The sequence below is a fragment of the Curcuma longa genome, chromosome 8 (genome assembly GCF_044706935.1).
Source record: "Curcuma longa cultivar G26 ecotype Majalengka, Jawa Barat chromosome 8, ITB_CL_G26_1.1, whole genome shotgun sequence".
In the NCBI taxonomy this organism is placed as follows: Eukaryota; Viridiplantae; Streptophyta; class Magnoliopsida; order Zingiberales; family Zingiberaceae; genus Curcuma; species Curcuma longa.
This window is the reverse complement of record NC_133868.1, coordinates 13,232,261-13,252,901: the sequence shown is the minus strand read 5'-3', so window position 1 is coordinate 13,252,901 and position 20,641 is coordinate 13,232,261. Positions and strand designations below refer to the sequence as shown.

The 20,641-nt window shown below is 34.6% G+C and overlaps 2 protein-coding genes and 1 pseudogene across 2 annotated transcripts; 2 read left to right on the top strand and 1 right to left on the bottom strand.

Moving 5' to 3' along the window:
* Positions 1 to 7,793: 7,793 nt before the first annotated feature.
* LOC141834060 (uncharacterized) lies at positions 7,794 to 9,134 on the bottom strand. The gene has a single exon (XM_074721510.1). It carries the CDS (start codon positions 9,117 to 9,119, stop codon positions 7,794 to 7,796), a length of 1,326 nt encoding a protein of 441 aa, XP_074577611.1. The 5' UTR covers positions 9,120 to 9,134.
* A 6,179-nt stretch (positions 9,135 to 15,313) lies between these two features.
* Positions 15,314 to 16,365, top strand: LOC141834157 (origin of replication complex subunit 4-like). Its single transcript, XM_074721610.1, has 4 exons — positions 15,314 to 15,467; positions 15,597 to 15,687; positions 15,771 to 15,825; positions 16,094 to 16,365. Exons 1-3 carry the CDS (start codon positions 15,370 to 15,372, stop codon positions 15,816 to 15,818), a joined length of 237 nt encoding a protein of 78 aa, XP_074577711.1. The 5' UTR covers positions 15,314 to 15,369; the 3' UTR covers positions 15,819 to 15,825; positions 16,094 to 16,365.
* Positions 16,366 to 16,735: 370 nt separating this feature from the next.
* Positions 16,736 to 20,390, top strand: LOC141834059 (origin of replication complex subunit 4-like; annotated as a pseudogene).
* Positions 20,391 to 20,641: the final 251 nt, after the last annotated feature.

The following is a 20,641-nucleotide window of genomic DNA, read 5'->3' as shown; positions in this document are numbered from 1 at the left end:
GAAAAAGTCTCTTTGTAACCAATGTCCTCTTTCTGAGTGAATCCCTTGACGACAAGGTGAGATTTATACTTTTTGACATTGCCATTTAAATTTCATTTGATTTTAAATATCCATTTATAACCAACATATTTCACCTCTTCAAGCAATTCGATAAGTTTTTAAACATCGTTGTCTGCCATAAACTTCATTTCTTCCCTCGTGACTAATTTATTTTTTTTTGGATGAGGGTACTGTTTGACTTCTTGGAAAGATGAGAGATCATCTTCCAACCCAATGTTAAACTCATGCTCTTGGAGATAAATATAGTCACGAGACAGTGTAGATTTTCTTTCCCTAAGGATCTGTAACGACCGCCCTTCTTACCCTTAAGGCGATTCGTTACTTATACTTGCTAAAATCTACTATTAATTTAAAATTTCTTGCTATGTGATAGTTGAGTAAACACATGTTCCCAAATGGGTAATATAAAATCTAACCATCCTAATAACAATGACCAAACCATAATTGTTAACATTCGAAAGTGCGGAAAAAAATAAACAACTCATAAAGACTAGTCTGTAACATTCTTAATGATGCAAGTTCCCAAGGTTCTTTATTCTAAGTTCCACCACATCACACACTTCGCATCGTCTCTGCCGCCTCCGCTATTCGAATTTTTCTTTGCCCTTATCTGCAGTATAAGGAAAATAAAACTATAAGCATGAAGCTTAGCAAGTACCATTCTACTCACAAAACAATACATATCTCGAAATCATGCTTTTGAAACCACATATAAGAAATCATATAATCTAGATAGATATCATGGCATACTTATCATACATGAACTAAAATTAAAACTACTAACTGATTTCACATGGTACTGTAGAAATATAACTGAACTAATCATGATCTTAAAAATTGATTTCACTTAAAGCTAATAATGAACTTTTGAAAACTTATACATATAGTAAGTGAAAATAGTAATCATCCTGCTGTGGGCCCGACATTGTGCTAACTGTGCGCGCATAACTAAATAGATCCGAGGTAGCTAATCCCGAACCCATTAGGGTACTACTAGGCGATCTGGGCCTAGGGGCGATCTAGGAGCCCACCCATGGACGATCTGAGTCCAAGCACATGCCATATAAAAAGTAAAATACTTTCTTTAATAATTTTTTTCTTTTTAACCTTGCATATACTAGGCGATCTAGGGCCTAGGGGCGATCTAGGAGCCCACCCAGGGACGAACTCGAGTCCATAATTACTGAGGCAAGGTAAATTATTTTCATAAATATTCTGTAAGAGAAACTAATCTCCACATACATACATAAATTTTCGAATAACTATGGATTTATGCATACGAACGGAGCTACTTATACTGCAGGTGAGAGGTACTTACCTTCTGCATTAATTTCCTTACAATTCTTCCGTTAGAGAAGAAGATCTTTTCGGCGATCTTTCTATGTCTACGCGTTCTTCTCGTGGAGAGGAGCGTCCTTGTAGAAGAAGTTCTCCGGAAGCCTTCCTTGTGATCCTAAGGGACGGATTCCTCGTTATTTGAGTTTGGGGCGCCGAGAGAGAAGAGAAAAGAGGGCGACGGCGTTCTGGGTGAGAGGGGAGGGAAGGGTTTTCGAAGATAATCAAAACCCTCTCTTAAGCCTCCTATTTATATTAAGTGATGCCTAGACCTAATTCGCCGATAAATAAAAATTCGGTTCATTTTTATTTGGAACAGACTGCTGGGCTGTTTGGTTATTGGAGATATTTTAGAAGTTGTAGATTTCTAAAGGTTGCGGGTTCAAATCTCACCTTGGACGTTTTTCTTTCTATTTATTTTTGCTACTTTCGCTAATCTAAAAATTCTAGAAAAATATTTTAAAATTCTAGAAAAATCATAGAATATTTCTAAACTAATTTTCAAGAATTTTCAGAAAATCCCGCCTCGGACTCAAGTAATTCCAAGACCTAATCTCGCCTATAAATAAAATTTAATTCCTTTTTATTTGGAACAACCTGTTGGGCTCCCTTGACTATTGAAAATATTATAGGAATTGCAAATTCTTAAAGGTCGCGAGTTCAAATCCCGCCTCGGATATTTTACGCTCCTATTTATTTTTTTCTAAAAATTCTAGAAAAATATTCTAAAATTCTAGAAAAATCATAGAATATTTCTAAAATTATTTTTGAGATTTTTCGGGCGTTACAGGATCTCCTTAGTGACACTTGCACTTGAGGTGGTTGGAAGTCATGCTTAACTGTATAAGGAAATACCTCTATTTGAGTTGACATCCCCTCCATTTGAATTGGAGGAGATACGAAAATATTATGATTCACTACCCCTTCAGGTTGTGCAGCTTCAACTTATGTGGAATGGTGACAATCATTTCACTATCAGCTGCATCAGTAGTTACTATATTAGGATCACTAATGTTCTCCTCGAATGATATTTCTCTAACTTTATCACTCCCACCATCCTCAATAAATTTGACATTATCTGTCTTGAAAAAGAATCTACTCAAGGGTTGAAAAACTTAAAGTCCCTTGAGTTTTCAAAGTATCCTACAAAATGACAACTAATGATTCTTGAATTCAATTTTCTTTTGTTAGGCCTATAAGGCATATACTCAGCTGAACAACCCTAAACATGTAGATGCCTAAAACTAGACGCTCTACTTGTCCACAACTCGAATGTGATTTTTGTTATCACCTTACTAGGAAATTTATTGAGCAAGTAAACTGCAATCTTGAGCGTCTCATCCTATAAAGATTTCAGTAGAGAAGAAAATGCAATCATACTTCTCATCATATCTTTTAGGGTCTGATTTCATCGCTTTACTATATTATTTTGCTGAGGGGTTCCAGGCATAGCGTATTGCACCACGATTCCACACTCAGCAAGGTAATCCACAAATGACTTAGGATGTTGTTCACCTGATCCTTCAGATTTACCATAATATTCACCACCTTAGTCTGATCTTACGACCTTAATCTTCTTACCAAGTTGATTTTTAACTTTGACTTTGAAGGTTTTGTATATGTTCAGGGATTACGACTTCTTATGAATAAGGTACAAGTATCTGTATCGGGAATAGTGGTCTGTAAAACTTATAAAGTATGCTTGATCATTCCAAGAAGCCTTAGGGAATGGTCCACATATATCTGTATGTATAAGTTCTAAGACTCCATTACTCCATCTTGAATTCTTATTATTTTTGTTAGTCATTTTCCCCTTGATACACTCAATGCAGATTTTAAAATATGACATATCAAAGGAATCGAGAATTCTTAGTGACATTAACCTTTCTAGACGTTGTTCAGATATGTCCTAAATGTCTATGCTATAGCATAGATAAATTCTCATTTGTCACACCATACTTCACACATATACTATGCATCACAATATTATATGTATGAGGTTCAGTGTCTAATTTGTATAGTTTGTCAATCAAGGAACAGTACCACATAAAATAGAATTTTGAAAAATTCTAAACTTTCCATTTCCAAATGAGTAGGCATATCTAGATTTGACCAAATATGAAATAGAAATTAAGTTCCATCTAAATGACGACACTACAAATGTATTTTCCAAATTTAAAAGTACATTGTTCCCTAAACAAACTCTAAAAATACCTATTGTCTCTACTTTTGCCTTTTTGTCAGTTCAAGTATAGATGAATCTTTTAGCATTAATTGAAATTCAGCTCTGATGATAATCTTACATAGTTACACTTATATGAGTACTTACATCCGTATCTATCTATCAAGTATTATTAGGTATAGTAGTGTTGACTTCTGAATTGACAAAGTTGAGAAGTTTACCTTTCTTGAATTGCCAGTTGGCGAATTTGGAGCAATCCTTCTTCAGGTGACATTTCTTTTTACAAAAGAAATAAATTAGGTTCAAATTTTATTGCTTTTGCACCTTATATCCTGAAGCCTCAATCATTGCAAATTGTTTACCCTTACTCTTGCTTTTATTTTTTTTCTTCTTCTTGTTCGAGTACTGAGATGAGGATGCAAAGTGAGCATTTTAAGATATATCGTGTCTTAATCTCTTTTTTTCTATACACACTGAGCTATAAGCTCATTCAATGTCTATTTCTCCTATTGAGTATTATAGTTAATCTTAAAAGGAGTGAACTGTATAGGCAGAAAAATTAAGACAAGATTTACAAGTACGCTTTCGAACATATCAAGCTTTAGTGTTCTAAGCTTTGTAACCAAATTTGGCATCTCCATAATGTACTCTCTTATGCTACCCTTCTCATTATCCGCATGGACACCAACTTCATAAGACGTGTGGTAGTTTTGACCTTTTCGTTTGAGGCGAATCAGTTTGTTAACTCCTTAATGAAGATTTTGGCTTCCTCATTCTCAGTTATCGAACCCCTAATGGATTTCGGAATAGACATCTTCATGATGGCTAGACTCACACAATTATATTTCTCCCACTTTTCGAAGATCATCTTTTAATCCGCAGTGGAATCACTGGATAAAGGTGAAGGGCGATTATGTCTAAATGCAAAGTCTAGATCTATGCAGCCTAATAAAATCATAATATACTTTTTCCATTGACCATAGTTTATGCTGGTAAACATAGGAATGTTGTTCAGATTGATAGATATTGAGTGTTACATTAACAAAAGCAAAGAACATAGCTCAATAACAAACAATGCATGTATCTTTATAATTGTCCAGTAACAAAATGCAACAAACAAACATGCAATTTTATGAGCATTAATTGAGATACATAGTGCAATATTATATTAAGATTTTTGGACTAAAAATGTAACTTGTTAGTGGTACTCTCAAAATAACTCATAATCACTTTCATCTACCACATAACTCGTATTTCTTTGGGTCGACACATTATACACACGATACTTTATTTATGAACTTCCTTAGTTAGCTTATGTTTTTAACTAACATTCAGTTATAGAACCCTAATGGATTTCAGAATAGACATCTTCATGATGGCTAGACTCACACAATTATATTTCTCCTATTTTTCGAAGATCATCTTTTAATCCGCAGTGGAATCACTGGATAAAAGTGAAGGGCGATTGCGCCTAAATGCAAAGTCTAGATCTATGCAGCCTAATAAAATCATAATATACTTTTTCCCATTGACCATAGTTTATGCTGGTAAACACAGGAATGTTATTCAGATTGATAGATATTGAAAGTGCTACATTAACAAAAGCAAAGAACATAGCTCAATAACAAACAATGCATGTATCTTTATAATTGTGCAATAACAAAATGCAACAAACAAACATGCAATTTTATGAGCATTAATTGAGATACCTAGTGCAACATTACATTAAGTTTTTGGACTAAAAATGTAACTAGCTAGTGGTACTTTCAAAATAACTCATAATCACTTTCATCTACTATATAACTCGTATTTCTTTGGGTTGACGCATTATACACATGATACTTTATTTATGAACTTCCTTAGTTAGGTTATGTTTTCAACTAACATTCACAATACTGAATCGTGTTCAGAAATCATGTTTTTAGATACCAATCAATTATCGATTGATGGGTATAAAATTGGACACAGAATGGTCTGGAATTGATTGGGTTGATTAATTGGTTGTCACTAATCGATTAATATAAGGATTAATCAATTACTGAACTTGTGTTTGGATATAGTAGGATTCCAAATCGATTGATTGACACCAATCAATTGTCACAAGGAGTCAATCGATTGTTGAATTTGGGATCGAATGTAGTAAGGTTTGGAATCGATTGAGATGATCGATTGGTTCACACCAATCGATTATCGTGAGGAGATAATCAATTGTTGTTTATTGGGTTGTCCATAGAAGGTTTTTGAATCAATCGATGAGATCGATTGGTGTTCACCAATCGATATTGCTGAGAGGCGTCAATCAATTGGAGTGGATGAATGCACGAACAATAGCATTTTAAATCGATCAGGGAACTCGACTGTTGTTGACCAATCAATTGCCATTGGTGGGCAATCGATTGTTATGTCTTGGAAATGACACATAAGGCATATCAATAGATTGCTAACTATTAGCAATCGATTGAGCAGAGTATCAATCAATTGACAAATGATAAGCTACTTTTTCAATACTTTTTCCTAGATTTTTTTTCACACTTACTAATTAGTTAAGCTAATACTATTGCCAAAGCGAAAACTACCGAGGAGGCTAGGGGTATTTGCATAGAGAAATGTATATCCTAAATATGGTTGCCCAAAGAAAAGTCCTTCTTTATGTCAAATGTATATTTAAGGAAACTCACAAATCTAGTATGGCTTTTAGGTCATACATGTAGTGTATCGCCCCAAAGGAAAGGGTACTATGTGGCTGATTATTAGTTCAAAAAAATTTAAAACTGCGCCGTCAATCGCGTTCTTCATACATAATGAAAAATTTCCATCTATAGGTTAAATCCTGACCTATCCATGCTACATTCGACAAATATGCATCAATTTCGCTCATCCAAATGGAATCGAATGCGAAATTGATGTATATATACCAAATCATCAAAAATCCTTACACCTTAAAATCAATGATAAAAGCAATCCTAAAGCTCTGATACCAATTGTAAGCAATAGCAATACGATACATTGAACTTAATCTATGATGCATCAAAAATAGGATCAAGCTTATCATCATCAATGAGGCTACAAAACTGAAATTGATACAACGACAAACCGAACGTTGACCAGAGTTCAAAGCAAGAGTTATTATATCCTTACTTGTTGCCAGAGTTCCTGCAAGCGCGGAATGACCTTTTGTAGGGATTAGGAGGCAATCAGTATCTTAGTCTCGATGGGGAAGAGTTCAAGGAAGAAGAAGACCAAAGTCAAGATGCCCAAATTGAATGAACTCTTTTCTTCTTATACCAAGCCCATCATATAGGGACCATCCACTATAAAGTCCATAACCCATTAACAACTCATTAATATTAATGAATCGAGTTATTAATTAGATCTATACATTGAATCCATATCCAATATCTAAACCTCCTTCATGCTACGAGCATTAGATCACTTAATTGGGATTTAATGTCTTTAATGATAATTAATCGTGCGTGTGTTAATCAAGTGTAAGCTCATCTTATGAAGATTTAAGCCACCAATGAGGACTTAATCCTTCAAATTACTCTTTTCCTCTAGTTATATGAAGAAAAGACAAGCGTTTTAAATTTCTTAGTGGCATTCTTATATTAATGGTGGTGTTTTTTTTTAATGGACATTTTTAGTTTCTTCCTTAAGGCATCAAAGTATAAACTTTTTCCCCTTTTATTTCACCTTATCTATCTTCTTGATTTGGCGAAACTTGGTTTTGCTTCCATCCCAACACCTTCCTTGCTCAATGTTCTCCTCTTCTTTTCTATTTTTGAGCTCAAATATGATCAAGCCATAAGCCTGAAAGAAGACTTATTTTAAGTCATTCATCATATATTTTGATAAACTAGATAGAATGAATATCTATCTATATCTATCTATCTATATATATCCATATATATTTTTCTACATGCCCCTTCTAGAGATGACAAAGCCTTTAACCATCCTCTAACATATGCTAGCTATTTTTAATCAAAGTTTCAAAAGTTGGGCTTTGTCTTCTCCTCCAAATCATTTTTAATTCAACTCATCATATATCTTTGGCATCTTTATTCAACTCATCATATATCTTTGGCATCTTTATGTTAGGGCTCATTTCCCCTTAATTCCTTTCACCATGTCATCATCTTTCTTGTAAAACCCACAAGTCAATTCTAGAACCAAATGAAAAGATATTCCACCAAGGCTACCAATTAAATGTAAGAATCTACTTTGCCGAAGAGAGCAGTGTGTCTGAGTCGCCAATTGCCGAGCCGAGTGGTCGAGTTGCCAAGCCGAGTGTTGAGTGCTGAGTGCCGAGTGGCGAGTGGTCGACTACCGAGTGCCGAGTGGTCAACTGCAGAGTGCCGAATGCTGAGTGGTCGACTGCCGACTGCCGAGTCGAGAGCCGAGTTGTCGAGCCGAGTGATCGACTGCCGAGACGAGTGGGCGAGATGCTGAACTGCTGGGTAGAATTGCCGAATGAATCAAGCAGTCTATCCATGCATTCATGCAAACCTTGTTTTATATGATCAAGATTAGAAAAATCATCTTGAAAACGCAACTGAGGGTTCAAATAATAGCCTGCAGCATGTAATGGTTGATGAAGTTGTGGGGTCCATCTTGTCTCAATTTTATTCAAAATAGGCTCATATTTTTGCTTGTTCATGCCACAATTCAAAGCAATTTGTTCCTTGGCAGATTTCATCAAATGATATATAAAACCCATAGCAGGCTTTTCTTCTGAATCAACTTCTCTCAAAACATACACTAATGGAACAACACTTCGTATGCAATAAGTTAGTTGAGGCCAAAATTGTGGATCAAATAAAACTGTGGCTTTGGCTTTCATACCTTCAACATGTTTTGCCCAAGAACAAGAATTCCAAGCCTCTGAAGTGAACATAGATTGAAATGCTTGTTTTTGAGCATAAATACTCTGAAGGGTAAGATAAACAGTGGCAAACCGTGTTACTGCAGGCCGTAGAAGTTCATGATCCTTTGTAAAAGATCTCATCAAACTTAAAATCAAAGTATGCCCATATATGAATTTGACCACTTGTTTAGCTTTTCCAAGTGTAGTTTCATGAACTTTTAATTTGCCTATGTCTTCTAGCATGAGATCAATGCAATGTGCAGCACAAGGAGTCCAATACAAATACTTCCGCTTTTCCATCAATCTTTTTCCAGCATTAACAAAATTTGAACCATTATCTGTTATAACTTGCACAACATTTTCCTCTCCAATTTCTTCTACTACATTATCAAGATAAGTAAACAAAAGTTCCCCATTTTTTATAGAATCAGAGGCATCAATCGACTTTAAAAAATATGTACCAGCTGGACTATTTACTAAGAAATTTATCAAACATCTACTTTTTCCATCAGTCCAACTATCAGACATTATAGAACAACCATATTGTATCCATGCCTTTTTATGGTCTTCCATCATTTTATTGATATTTTGAACCTCATCTTTAAGTATCCAAGTTCTCAATTCATGCATAGTAGGAGGTACAAAACCAGGCCCATACTTTCCAATTCCCTCACACATAGGTAAGAAATAAGGATCATTTATAACATTAAAAGCAAGGCCGCTAGAGAAAAAAAATCGCCTTATCAATTTGCAAACTTCCTTTCTTTCTTCTTTTTTCCACTTAGAATTCAAAGTAGTTTGCCTAGCTTGAATTGTTGTAAAATTATCCATAGGGCCCCTCACCCTTGATTGTGATGGTGTACAACCCATTCTCTCTACTTGTGAAATAACTCTAGTGTCCCCTTCAGCAGCCAAACGAATCTCATTCAAGGCAATATTTCGTTGAGTTTTTACATATTTTATCTCACCTAAAGCTTTCTTGCATTCCTCATATGCTTCTAGTGGAACAGAAGGACAAGGTTTCATACCTTGATGAGTTTTAGCCAAATGGTGTTTAAGCCTATTAATAGTCCCGGTACATCTTTGGTTATAGTAGCGACATTTGAAGTGTTTCTCATTAGCCTCTATTTAAGCATGCTTCCAAGCAAAATCTTTTCTACTAGCACTTTCAGAGTTAATATCTTTATCAGAAGCCATCCTGTCAAACACATAATAGTTGCGCTTTTAGTACTTTTAGGACATAATAAAATTAATATCTTTTACTTTAAAGTAACGAATGAATTATATATTTGGTTCCCTCTTTATGGTTTTTTCACCATATATATTTTTCAACGATATTTTCTTTAAATTTTACTAGACTAGATACATGTGCGGAGCTCATGTTCTTGCTTGGCTGAAGACCATGTTGTATATATGCTTTGCATGTTTCTGCAATTTGATTGGAGAACACAATTTAGTTGTCTTGACTCTTGTGATCTTTTCCTTTGCTTTTCTTACACTCTTGTTAGATATGTATGTCTAAGTCAAATTATTATAAAAATAACTCTACGTTTCTTTTCTTTTTTTTTTCTTTTAAAATGGTCAATTCTTCCATGAGCAGCCAAATTTTAAGACATATTCTGCCCCTAATAAAATTCTGTTTTCAAGCTCAAGAATTATGCAACATACCTTTCCCAAAAAAATGCAAAAAAAAATGAGAGAAAAAGAAAACGAAAAAATGGAAGAAAAAAAGGAGAAAGTTACCTGATTGATCTTCGGATCTAGATGGAATTCGTGAATTGAGAAGAGTAAATCACTTGTGATTTGTGAGCTTGTTGAAGGCAGAGAAATGGAGATTTGAAATTGTTGATGGTGGTGAAGGAAGAAATTGGTGATTTATAGACAGGATTAGGGTTTTACCTTTTTAGAATTAGGGATTTAAAGGAAATGACATTTTGCAGAAAGATCTTCTTTATTGTTTGATAAGTCTAAGGCTCTAAGCTATTAAATTTCTATTTTTTTAAAGATAATTTATGGGGCTTATGCCTTTAACGCCTCGGAACTAAGGCTCGCCCTAACGCCCAAGCGAATGCCTTGAAGTTCTGGGCATACGCCTCACAACACTTACGCCTTATTCCATCGCCCAAGGACAGTATTGAATGCCTGGCCCCGGGATGAGCCCCGAGGCATGCCTCCGGAACGCCTTTTAAAACACTGACATCATGTCATCAGCGATATGGTTCTTGTTGACATGATTAATATATAATACGTGAGACATTGTCTATGCGAGTAATAACAAATTTTGGTAATTTATTAGAATAGTATATTTTGATTGTGTTTTCCAACATTGTATGATATTTCACATCATAATCTTAAGATTGCTATTTGTGTCTTTTAGACAAAAATGATGCTATGTTAAATATTTTAAATAAACATGATGTTATGCTTAGGCATAGGAGGGATACTGAATGTGTTAGATGTTCCACCATTAAACTAGAGTAGTGGCTTAGAGCTCCCTCTTTCAATGCCCTATCCAATCAATGACTCATCTTTGATTTTTTTAAACTCAAATGATTATTTCATTGTAACTAAAGCTTAAGAGCTGTTGGGTTCTTTCTTTTGTTGATTATAGTCTTATGTTGATTTTTTTGATAGAATAGAAGCGATGAATGTACAAAGAGAAGTAAGGAACAACAATAGTGAAATTTACCAACTCCGCAGGAGATCCTCTTTGTTAAGGGTCCATCACAGAATATGGTGTTAGGTCCCCAAGGATGTCCGCATCTCCACAATGGTATAATATTGTCCACTTTGGGCCTAAACCCTCATGGCTTTGTTTTTGGGCTCTTCCCAAAAGGCCTCATACCAATGGAGATATCTTCCATTCTTTTAAATCCATGATCTTTTCTATGTACTTTAGATGTGAGACTATGTTTGCACCATTGCAACCCAATAATCCCCCCTCAAACAAAGGACCACAGGCCCCCTCAAACGGAAAACCTCTGTTTGATGCCCGAATCCTCGACCCACCAGGACTTCCTGCTCCTCGGTCCACCCGACCTACTAGGACTTCTTGCCTAGCCGCAACTAGGACTTCCTGCCTCTCGGTCCATCCGACCCACTAGGACTTCCTGCCTAACCGCAACTAGGACTTCCTGTCTCTCGGTCCACTCGACCTACTAGGACTTCCTACCTAGCCGCAACTAGGACTTCCTGCCTGGTGTCTGGTCCTCTTGATTCAGACACGGGAGCACCCACTTCCTTTGTTTAAGGTTCAACCCACATGGTTAGATCTGGATCATGGCTCTTCCGGCAGTTAGTCCGGTGAAGAGCGGTCTCGCTCTGATACCAATTGTTAGGTCCCCAAGGATGTCCGTATTTCCACAATGGTATGATATTGTCCACTTTGGGCCTAAACCCTCATGGCTTTGTTCTTGGGCTCTCCCCAAAAGACCTCATACCAATGGAGATATTTTTCATCCTTTTAAACCCATGATCTTTTCCATGTGCTTTAGATGTGGGACTATGTTTGCACCATTGTAACCCAACATATGGGTCCGCCGTAGCTCTAGGAAATAGTCAACAAGCTTCTAAATAGTGTATGTTAACCTAAGCAACACAAATATCCTCTGACATGGAAAGCCACTCTTTCTGTCATTGCCCATTAGGTGGAAAAGGTGACTTGTGCATTTTAAATATCAGATCAAGAGCTTCTTGTGCAGCTTAGTTCTTATTTGTAAAAGATCAAAGGTATCCTTATTCTCTGTAAATTTGTTCAATATTCTTTTTCTACAATTATGCTTTATATCACCACATTAAAGAAGATGCATCCTACTTTAGTATTTGTATTTATCAAAGGGAGTATGTATTCCAAAATACCCCTTTGCCCTTGTGCGAATTGAAATCTGGAACTGTCCTCTACTCGCCCAAACAAAGCACTGAACCCTTCTCTGCCTGTTTAAACTGAACCACATTAAGAAGACAAAGCGCAAATCCTTTCATTAAGTACTTTTGGTTAAAAGTGTTTGATGACCTAAAAGAGTTTGAATTTGTACCAAAAGTAATACAATTGCACCTCCTATGGCCCTCTAAGTTTGATTGTGCTTTTCTTTCAATATTTTGAGTCCTTTAGGGCCATAAAACACTTTTGGCTATGAATAACTCATATCAGTGCCAAATCAAGCTAAAAGTACTTAGTGGCTATGGAGAACTCATATTAGTGCCAAATCAAGCTAAAAGTACTTAGTGGCTATGGAGAACTCATATTAGTGCTAAATCGACACCATTGCATCCTCATTGGTTCGCTTAGTATATCTCTACTTTTTTTTTCAAGATTTTGAGCTTAGATTCATGCTAAATGTGCCCCATTGCACCCTATTGGTATTCTGATCTAATTATATATATTTTTCTATATTTTGAACCATTTAAGAACATTGAGACAAAAATGTTTGGCAATCCTAAAGTGTTCAGGTTGATGCTAAATGAGCACCATTACATCTCTAGTGGTTTCTTGAGTTGCATGTCTTTTTTCTTTTTCCATATTTTGAGTTCCTTAGTGCTATTAAACACTTTTGGCTAAAAGTGCTTGACGACCCTAAAGAGCTTAGATTCATGATAAATGGGAATCATTGCACCCTCTAGTGGTTCCTTGTATTCATCTATACTCTTTTTCTTGATTCAGAGTCCTTTAGGATCATCAACCATTTTTAGCATTTAACAACTTTGAAGAGCTTAAATTCATATTAAATAGGCATCATTGGATCCCTAGTCGTTCCCTTAAGTCTATCTATGCAATTCTTTTCTAGGTTTTGAGCCACTAAGATTGCAATGATGGCCATTTGACATAAAGCTGAGTCTGTTAGGGTTGTTAAGCACTTTTTGCTAAAAGTGCTTGGATGGTTGAAAAAGGGCATATATAAATTTAAGAAACCTCTAAGGTTACAATAGGGTTCATTGGCATGAATCCAAGCCCTTTAGGGTTGTCAAACATTTTCATTCATAAGTACTTATGAACTTAAAGGGCTTAAAATTTAGAGAGAAAAAAATAATAGGCTCAGTGAACCAGAAGGATGCAATAATACTTATTTGGTAGGAGTTTGAGCCATTTAGGATAGTCAAACACTTTTGACTAAACGTGCTAATGACTCTAAAGAACTTTAAATTAGGAAAAAAGACATTAACAGACTTAGAGATCAAGTAGTAGTACAATGGTCCAAATTTAGCATAAATTTGAGTCCGGGTAGTTATTTTGACCAAAAATGCTTTATGGCCCTAAAGAATTTGGATTTGTACCAAATTGGCACCATTACCCCTATCGATCCTTTCTGTATGTGCTTTCCCCCCTAGATTGGAAGCCCTTTAGGGTCTTATGAGAGACTTTTGTCTAAAAATGTTTAACAATCTTATATGGCTCAAATTTAGAGAAAAAGGCATAAACAAATTCATAGGATCAATGGGGTACATTTGTACCAATTTGCCACTAATATAAGCTATTTAGGGCAAAAAATGCTTGATCAAAGAATTAATGTTTTCACTTTTTGTCTGATTCAGTTCGGTTTGAGTCAATGGAGACTAGTTTGACAATTTGGGTGGATGAAGGATAGAGGGGTATTTAAAGAGATATATATGCTCTTTGATAAATGCCTTAGGTATTTAAGAAAGTTGGAAGCAACAATAGGCTATTACATAATATTTCTCTATATTATTCTTCATGACTTTCTTTTTCTTGTCTTAAAAGAAATATTATATTTATTGCCAAATTATCAATTCAATTAACAAAACATAAATATTTTTAATTATTATTGTGTGTTGTCACTATGCGTCTTTTGTCTAGTAGAGTGCAGTGAGCAAGTGACAAATCCCTTGGTCCTTCCTTTAGTTACCTAGACTAGTAGACCTTGTCGACTTTCTTCCATCTATGAGTAGCGATGATGCAAGTGAGTGGAGCTTTCGTTAGGTATCAAGCAGCTATCCTCTTCTAGAGGTCATTGAGCGACACAACAGATCTTCCTATGTTAAAAGCAAGTCGTGGTCCTTTATTTTTCTCTCTTGGTATGACTCAAGGCTACTCTCCTAGTTGTTCACCTCAGATGATTCCTTAACCTTGTTTTCCCCTCATTTGAGTAGTGACCCCCTCACATGATTTGAGCAATGAAAACAACTTTGTGTAGCATTTTTGGGACACACAACTTCAATTGAGGTTTGACCTTCATCCCTTGCTAAAGGGTTTATTCTTTGGTTGAGGGGTTTCATTGGAGATTTGGGAGTGATGAGAACTCCTTGAGAGGAAAATCTTCACATTGTGAGTCCATATGTTGTATGATGCTGCCAACTAAATGAATAATGTACATGAAACATGTTCCTCGTGAGTTAAGGTGTTGTTGGGTCTTTGTGATACCATTAAAATTATTTGGTAATGGGAGGCTGTATTAAAATGGACATGTAATGATGAGCTATTGTACTCATTCTAGGAAATAAAAGAATAGTGATGGGAAATATTCTGTCAAACCTGAGGAGAGTAGTTATGAGTAAGTTGTGAGCCTTGTGGTTACCTCTACTGTCAACAAGTTCATGGCCCAGTTGATCATCATAGGTTAAGGCTTGATCTTGAGTCAAGCCTTCTAAGAAGGCTTTTGTTCTGTAACTTAATGGAAGCCTTTTATTACCTTTTAATTCCTTTTATTGCATATTATGAAATATAAATCCTATGTGTTCATGATATGCATGCTTTATTTTAATCATGCTCATTGTTTATATTGATGCATGCATGTAGTATTTTCTTCTATGAGGATGCATGTATAGAATTGCTATCTATATAATGATTAGAGATTATTCTCATTACTTGCTACTAACTCATCATGTTGATATACTTATGCTAACATAGAGAACTTATACTCCTTGTATTATTATTCAGTTTCCTTCCCATCAGATCATTTGTCCAACTTCTGCCATGGATGCCAAGAAAGCCCTTGCTCTTGTTCAATCTAGGCTCTATGACCCTAACTATATCCATGCAACTTTCAAATCCTCTGAGGAGAGCAACTACTGGTAGTGTCATCAGATCTCCCACCTCAAATCCTCCATTTTTTCTTTGCCATTATTGATTTGGTAGATTCTACCATTTCTCACTTTGTTCATTTCTGGATCTCTAAGAAAAGATTTTTCATTCATTTTCAGCAAATTGAAGTTCCTTATCATGAACTCCATTTCGAATGCTTGTAACAGCTCTATCCTCCTCCTTGGTCCTCAAGGATCAAGAAAGGTTGCGGTAAGGCCTTCAATAAAGAATCTACATTATAACCTTTAGCATGTTTCCACTAGAGATACACAATTGTCCTTCTTGTTGTTCAGGTGGTTGACTTGGTCCTTGAAGATTTGAAACTCAACACCCTGATTTGATTTTATGGTACAGTATTATGTTTCTCATTTTCTGTCCCTTTTCACTGGTTCATTTTTGTTTTCTTGTTCTATTGTGCATTTGTTAGTAAGAGATCTTTAAGTATATAGCAATGTTTTTGTGTGTGTGTGTTGTGTGTGTGTGTGTATGTGTTCTAAATCAGTTTTAATGTCCATAGCAATGACAACTTTGCACTGAAGGTTAGATCTTTATCAAACCTGCTTGGTTTTTTCAATCTTCTTTGTTTTTCTGATTGTTAAAATTTCATAATGTGTAGATAGCCATGCATTTGTGCTGTGTTTATTTGGAGGGAAGGAAGAAAGGAAATAGTTTTAGCAAAAACAAAGTAAGAAATACATTATCATATTTCAACCAAACTGAAAGTAAGTCACTTATGTTAGTTATAGATTTTACCCTCTACTTCCATTTAATTTTTGGCTGATAAAAAATGGACGATTTGGATGAGATGATATTCTTTTCTCCCCTTATCTTCCTTCCAAGTAAATAAGATGATTTGGCAATTCAATTCTTTTTCCTTCCCTTACCCTCTTATTTCGTCCAAGTGAATAGCATGATACTTTTGAGCTTAAAATGTCTAAGAAAATAGAATGTCTACTAATATCTGAAAAGGAACAATTAAATTGTTAGCTGATTTACAGAGAATTTTATTGATCTTAGTATAGAACAGAGAAATCAGTGGAAGGGAGGAATTTTCAAGTGGAGCACAAACCACATTGTTCTTTTTTCAAATAAGACCCTTCAAGTAAACAATGAGCATGATTAAACAAGATATTTTGGTATACATGCATAATTTCGGTATGCATCCTAATTTCACAAGTTCCAAACCATAATTTGACCTCCTAGTTTTTCTTCCATTCATTGTTGGTTTTACTAGAGTAAGTTACTTATGTTTTTCAGGATGCAGACCAACTTCTTGAAAAAAGAGAGAGTTCGATCCAAGTTTTCTTGCAGAAAAACTACTTTTTATTCCTTCTCCAACTTATCATGAATTTCTTATCATCTCAAATATCTTTCCAAACAATTAATCCTCCGTTTTCTTCATTTTGATATGTTATCAGATTGATGGTGCACATATTATACTTGCCAAAAGATTTAGGTCTCCCCTCTAAATATGTTGTAGAATTCAATTCAGGTATCACCCTCTTGATCTCACTGTGTGCATTCAATATTATTGTGTAACTTGCTTGTCAGAGAGGATTAATAACCAAAACTGCAGAGGTTGCTACTTAGTACTGGCAAATAGTCCTGCAAGTCTTCTCTATAAATTCAATTACTAGTATGATTTTGATATGAGATTATTGTTGTTACGATGGATATACTTGGATAGATGACATGTAAAATGCTCTAGGATTCATGATTTTTATATGAGATTATCTAGTATCATGATTTACTTGCATTTATGAGAAGCAAAACGCTCTAGGTTGCATGGATATGTCATCTTAGTTCACATAGTTTCACTTCAAATAGGAGAATGCACAAATTTCTCTTTCTCATTATTATTATTATCATCATTTTCATGATCACTGAGTTGTGCAGTAATGAGACAATGAGTAAAACTGTGAGTGTTTGCAGGATATTTTAAATGAAAAACTAAAAAAAATCCTTGATTCCGTTTTATATATCGATGGAACAATTATCAACTATGTGCAGTTTCTGTAATTTTGTTTATCATTTTTTTTCAAGATTGAAGCACTGTACTTTTAGTGTTTAGTTCATCTTTTGAGAAATTTTCCTTCAGATTCCTAGCTGTGGCTTCTATAAATTTAGAATCTGGTTTGATCCCTGGAAAATCTCAGATTCCCAGATATATTACCAGCAGCAGCCCAAGACTCAGTCCTCCAAGGTTAGTTACTCGTGCCATTTGCTGTTTATTCATAACATTGCTTTTCCTGGGATTGCGATTATCTGTCCAGATTTGAGTAAATGCTCAATGGTCTTCATGGAATTGGTATATCTTCTTTGTCTCGCCCATTTTGAAGCATTAGCATTAATTATGGGCAGCACTATCAGTTAAATATTTTGTATTCAAAATAAAGTTGATATATCATGGGTGGTTGAATGCTGAGAGGCTTCTTGGTTATAAAACACAAAATCTTGGATTTCAATTAGACCTAGTTCTACAAGGCTCGATCAGCTTGATTGTCCTGCTTGCAACATCCGACTTGACCAGCCTAATAGGTCTGCCCAACCTGTTACTATTGACAACTTCTTCTCAACTTGTTTCACTAAATAATATAATATGATTAGAATATTCTACATTCATAAGCCCTTTCAAACAAGAGAAAGAATATCAATTTATTCATGAATATCTACAATATGTTTTCGATGATGATTGGTTTCATGAATTATGGTCAACAAACAATATAGGCTACAAGGTACATTGGTCAAAGTTTCATAATTACCTTATCTCACATAAATTGTTTACCACTAACTAATCAATATCCTTATGAAAAATCTATTACATCAGAACCTATTTGTGGTCGAATTCACTTTGAATTGGATAAGTGTATTGCTTGCGAAGTATGTGTTCATGTTTGCTCAATAGATCTACATGTTGATTGGAGAGCAGAAAGAGATATGAAAAAGAGACAATTATTTAATTATAGTATTGATTTAGGGGTCTATATATTTTGTGGTAATTGTGTCGAGTATTGTCCAATATACCATTAAGAATAAAATAGAATAAGAATAATTATTCCTTGGTGCAAAGCAAGGGTTAGCTAAGGAGCATGAATTGGGAATAACAATTCCATGAAAATTGGTATTTCAAGTTTATTTTTGTAATCCAACATAGGAATACTTATTTTATGTGGGAATTCATAGGCAATCGGATGGCTATTCCTGTGAATAAACATATCATAAAGCAAATTGTACTAAATAATTGTAAGGGACTCAAAAAAAAAAAAAGATATCAATAGGGATATAAGTGGGGCAAAAGATAATTATCAATTTTCTTAAGTAGGGAGATTGTTTTTTAGAGAATAAGTATCATTAGTTTTGCATGAAATTAAAACAAAAAGATCCTTATGGATGATACAGTAGTTAAGAAATGATTGAAAATTTTGTTTTACAAACTATTTTATAACTACTATACAAAAAATTTTGATTCAGAGATTGACAATTATGATAAGTTTAGAAATTATATATATTTTTATAATATTAAATCAAATGGGGGTAAAATTGTAGTTTTGACTTTCAAATATATTCATATTGAATTTAGGAGATGTGTAATTGGTTAAGTTATTTGACAAAATTTTGAGAAGTAAGATGCCTAAGAAATGGAGGAAAGTTTTTTTTGTTAACTAATTCATATGAATAAAGGTGACATGATTTTGTTCTAATCATAGAGAAATAAATTGATGTTCATATCAGCAAATTTTACAAAGGGTGATTGAAAATGTATAGTAGATGAAACAAAATTTTCAGAAAACTGATGTTTGAAGCTATCATTGATAGAAAAAAGTATTGATGAACTGTAAAGGAGTTATTGTGTAATCATTGTGTGGAAAACTTTATAAGATTGTGACATTAGTGGTGATACTTTGAATAAGTGTGGCAAGTAATTAGGAAACAACATGCAAAATATTTTGATACAATGCTAAACAGATTGTGTGAGGTTATTAGAAAAGACAAAATAAAAAAATACTAATATGTACATTAATTAAGTGTAACTCTAGTTTGCTAAATGAGAAAAAACATATTAAGATGAGGTGACAATCAATAGATTGTATAGTTAGATAAATTAGATCAGTTGGAGTTGAAGGGGTGCGGAGGATACCGGTACAGAGTAGAAAACTCTGGTCAAGTTATTCAAATATTTTTTTCCTTTAATGAGGATAAATTTTATATGGATAAACCCAACTAGTTGGAACTAACACAACTTAGTGATGACAATGTAGCAACCTCAAATTGTCATTGGGTTTCATGTGTTCTTTATATTATTTTTTTCTTTTATTATATATTCTATAACTCAGCTTTTTGATTATATATTCTATAACAATTAAATAAATCTGTATGAGCATTCATGGTGTTTGAAACATGACTGAGCAGGAGTCTCGATTCTGGAGCTATACATTCTGGTGTGCATGAATAGGTTGAAATGTAGAGAGCGGAATTCATACAACTTCAATTCTCTCATGAAAGGTAAGTCAAAATTTGCTCCATTTTTGGTGTTAAAGGCAGTTGCTGAAATGAATTCTTTTAGAGTATAAAGAGGAGACAGTTTATGTCTGAGGGTGGGTGTCTTATCTTTCAAGCAAAGATCATCATAGTTTTTGTTTGGTTTTGTTGACAACAAGGGACATAATTTGTCCATCGAACTTCAACCAGTGAAACTTTTGGTTTCACCTCATGAACTGTATCTGGGGTTGAAGTAAAGCTCTTCATGCCCTGTATGTGCTCAAGCTATATTTCTCATAACTAATTTGATCCTAGTAGTTAATTATTCCACTAGAATGTCATATGCCTTGTATAGCTGGGAAATGCAATGATCTTATTTTCTGTTGCAGGCCATTCTTTTGAAACCGTTCAATCCCATGGGTGCTGATACCTAACAACGGTAGTCCTGAAAATCTATTTTCGTTACTGAATGATGATTGAATTGAAGAATTTCGGTTAGCCATTCAAACTTAGAACTCAGGATATTGCTATATCTTAGTCCCATTTTCTTGAACTGAAGGAAGTAAATCGTGTTGAGGATATAATTCACTGTAATGATTTTTTCCCTCTATAATGACTAAACAATTAACTAACTTAAACTCCAAATTAACTTGAAGTTTCATTCAATCAATTGTTCAATCCTTCT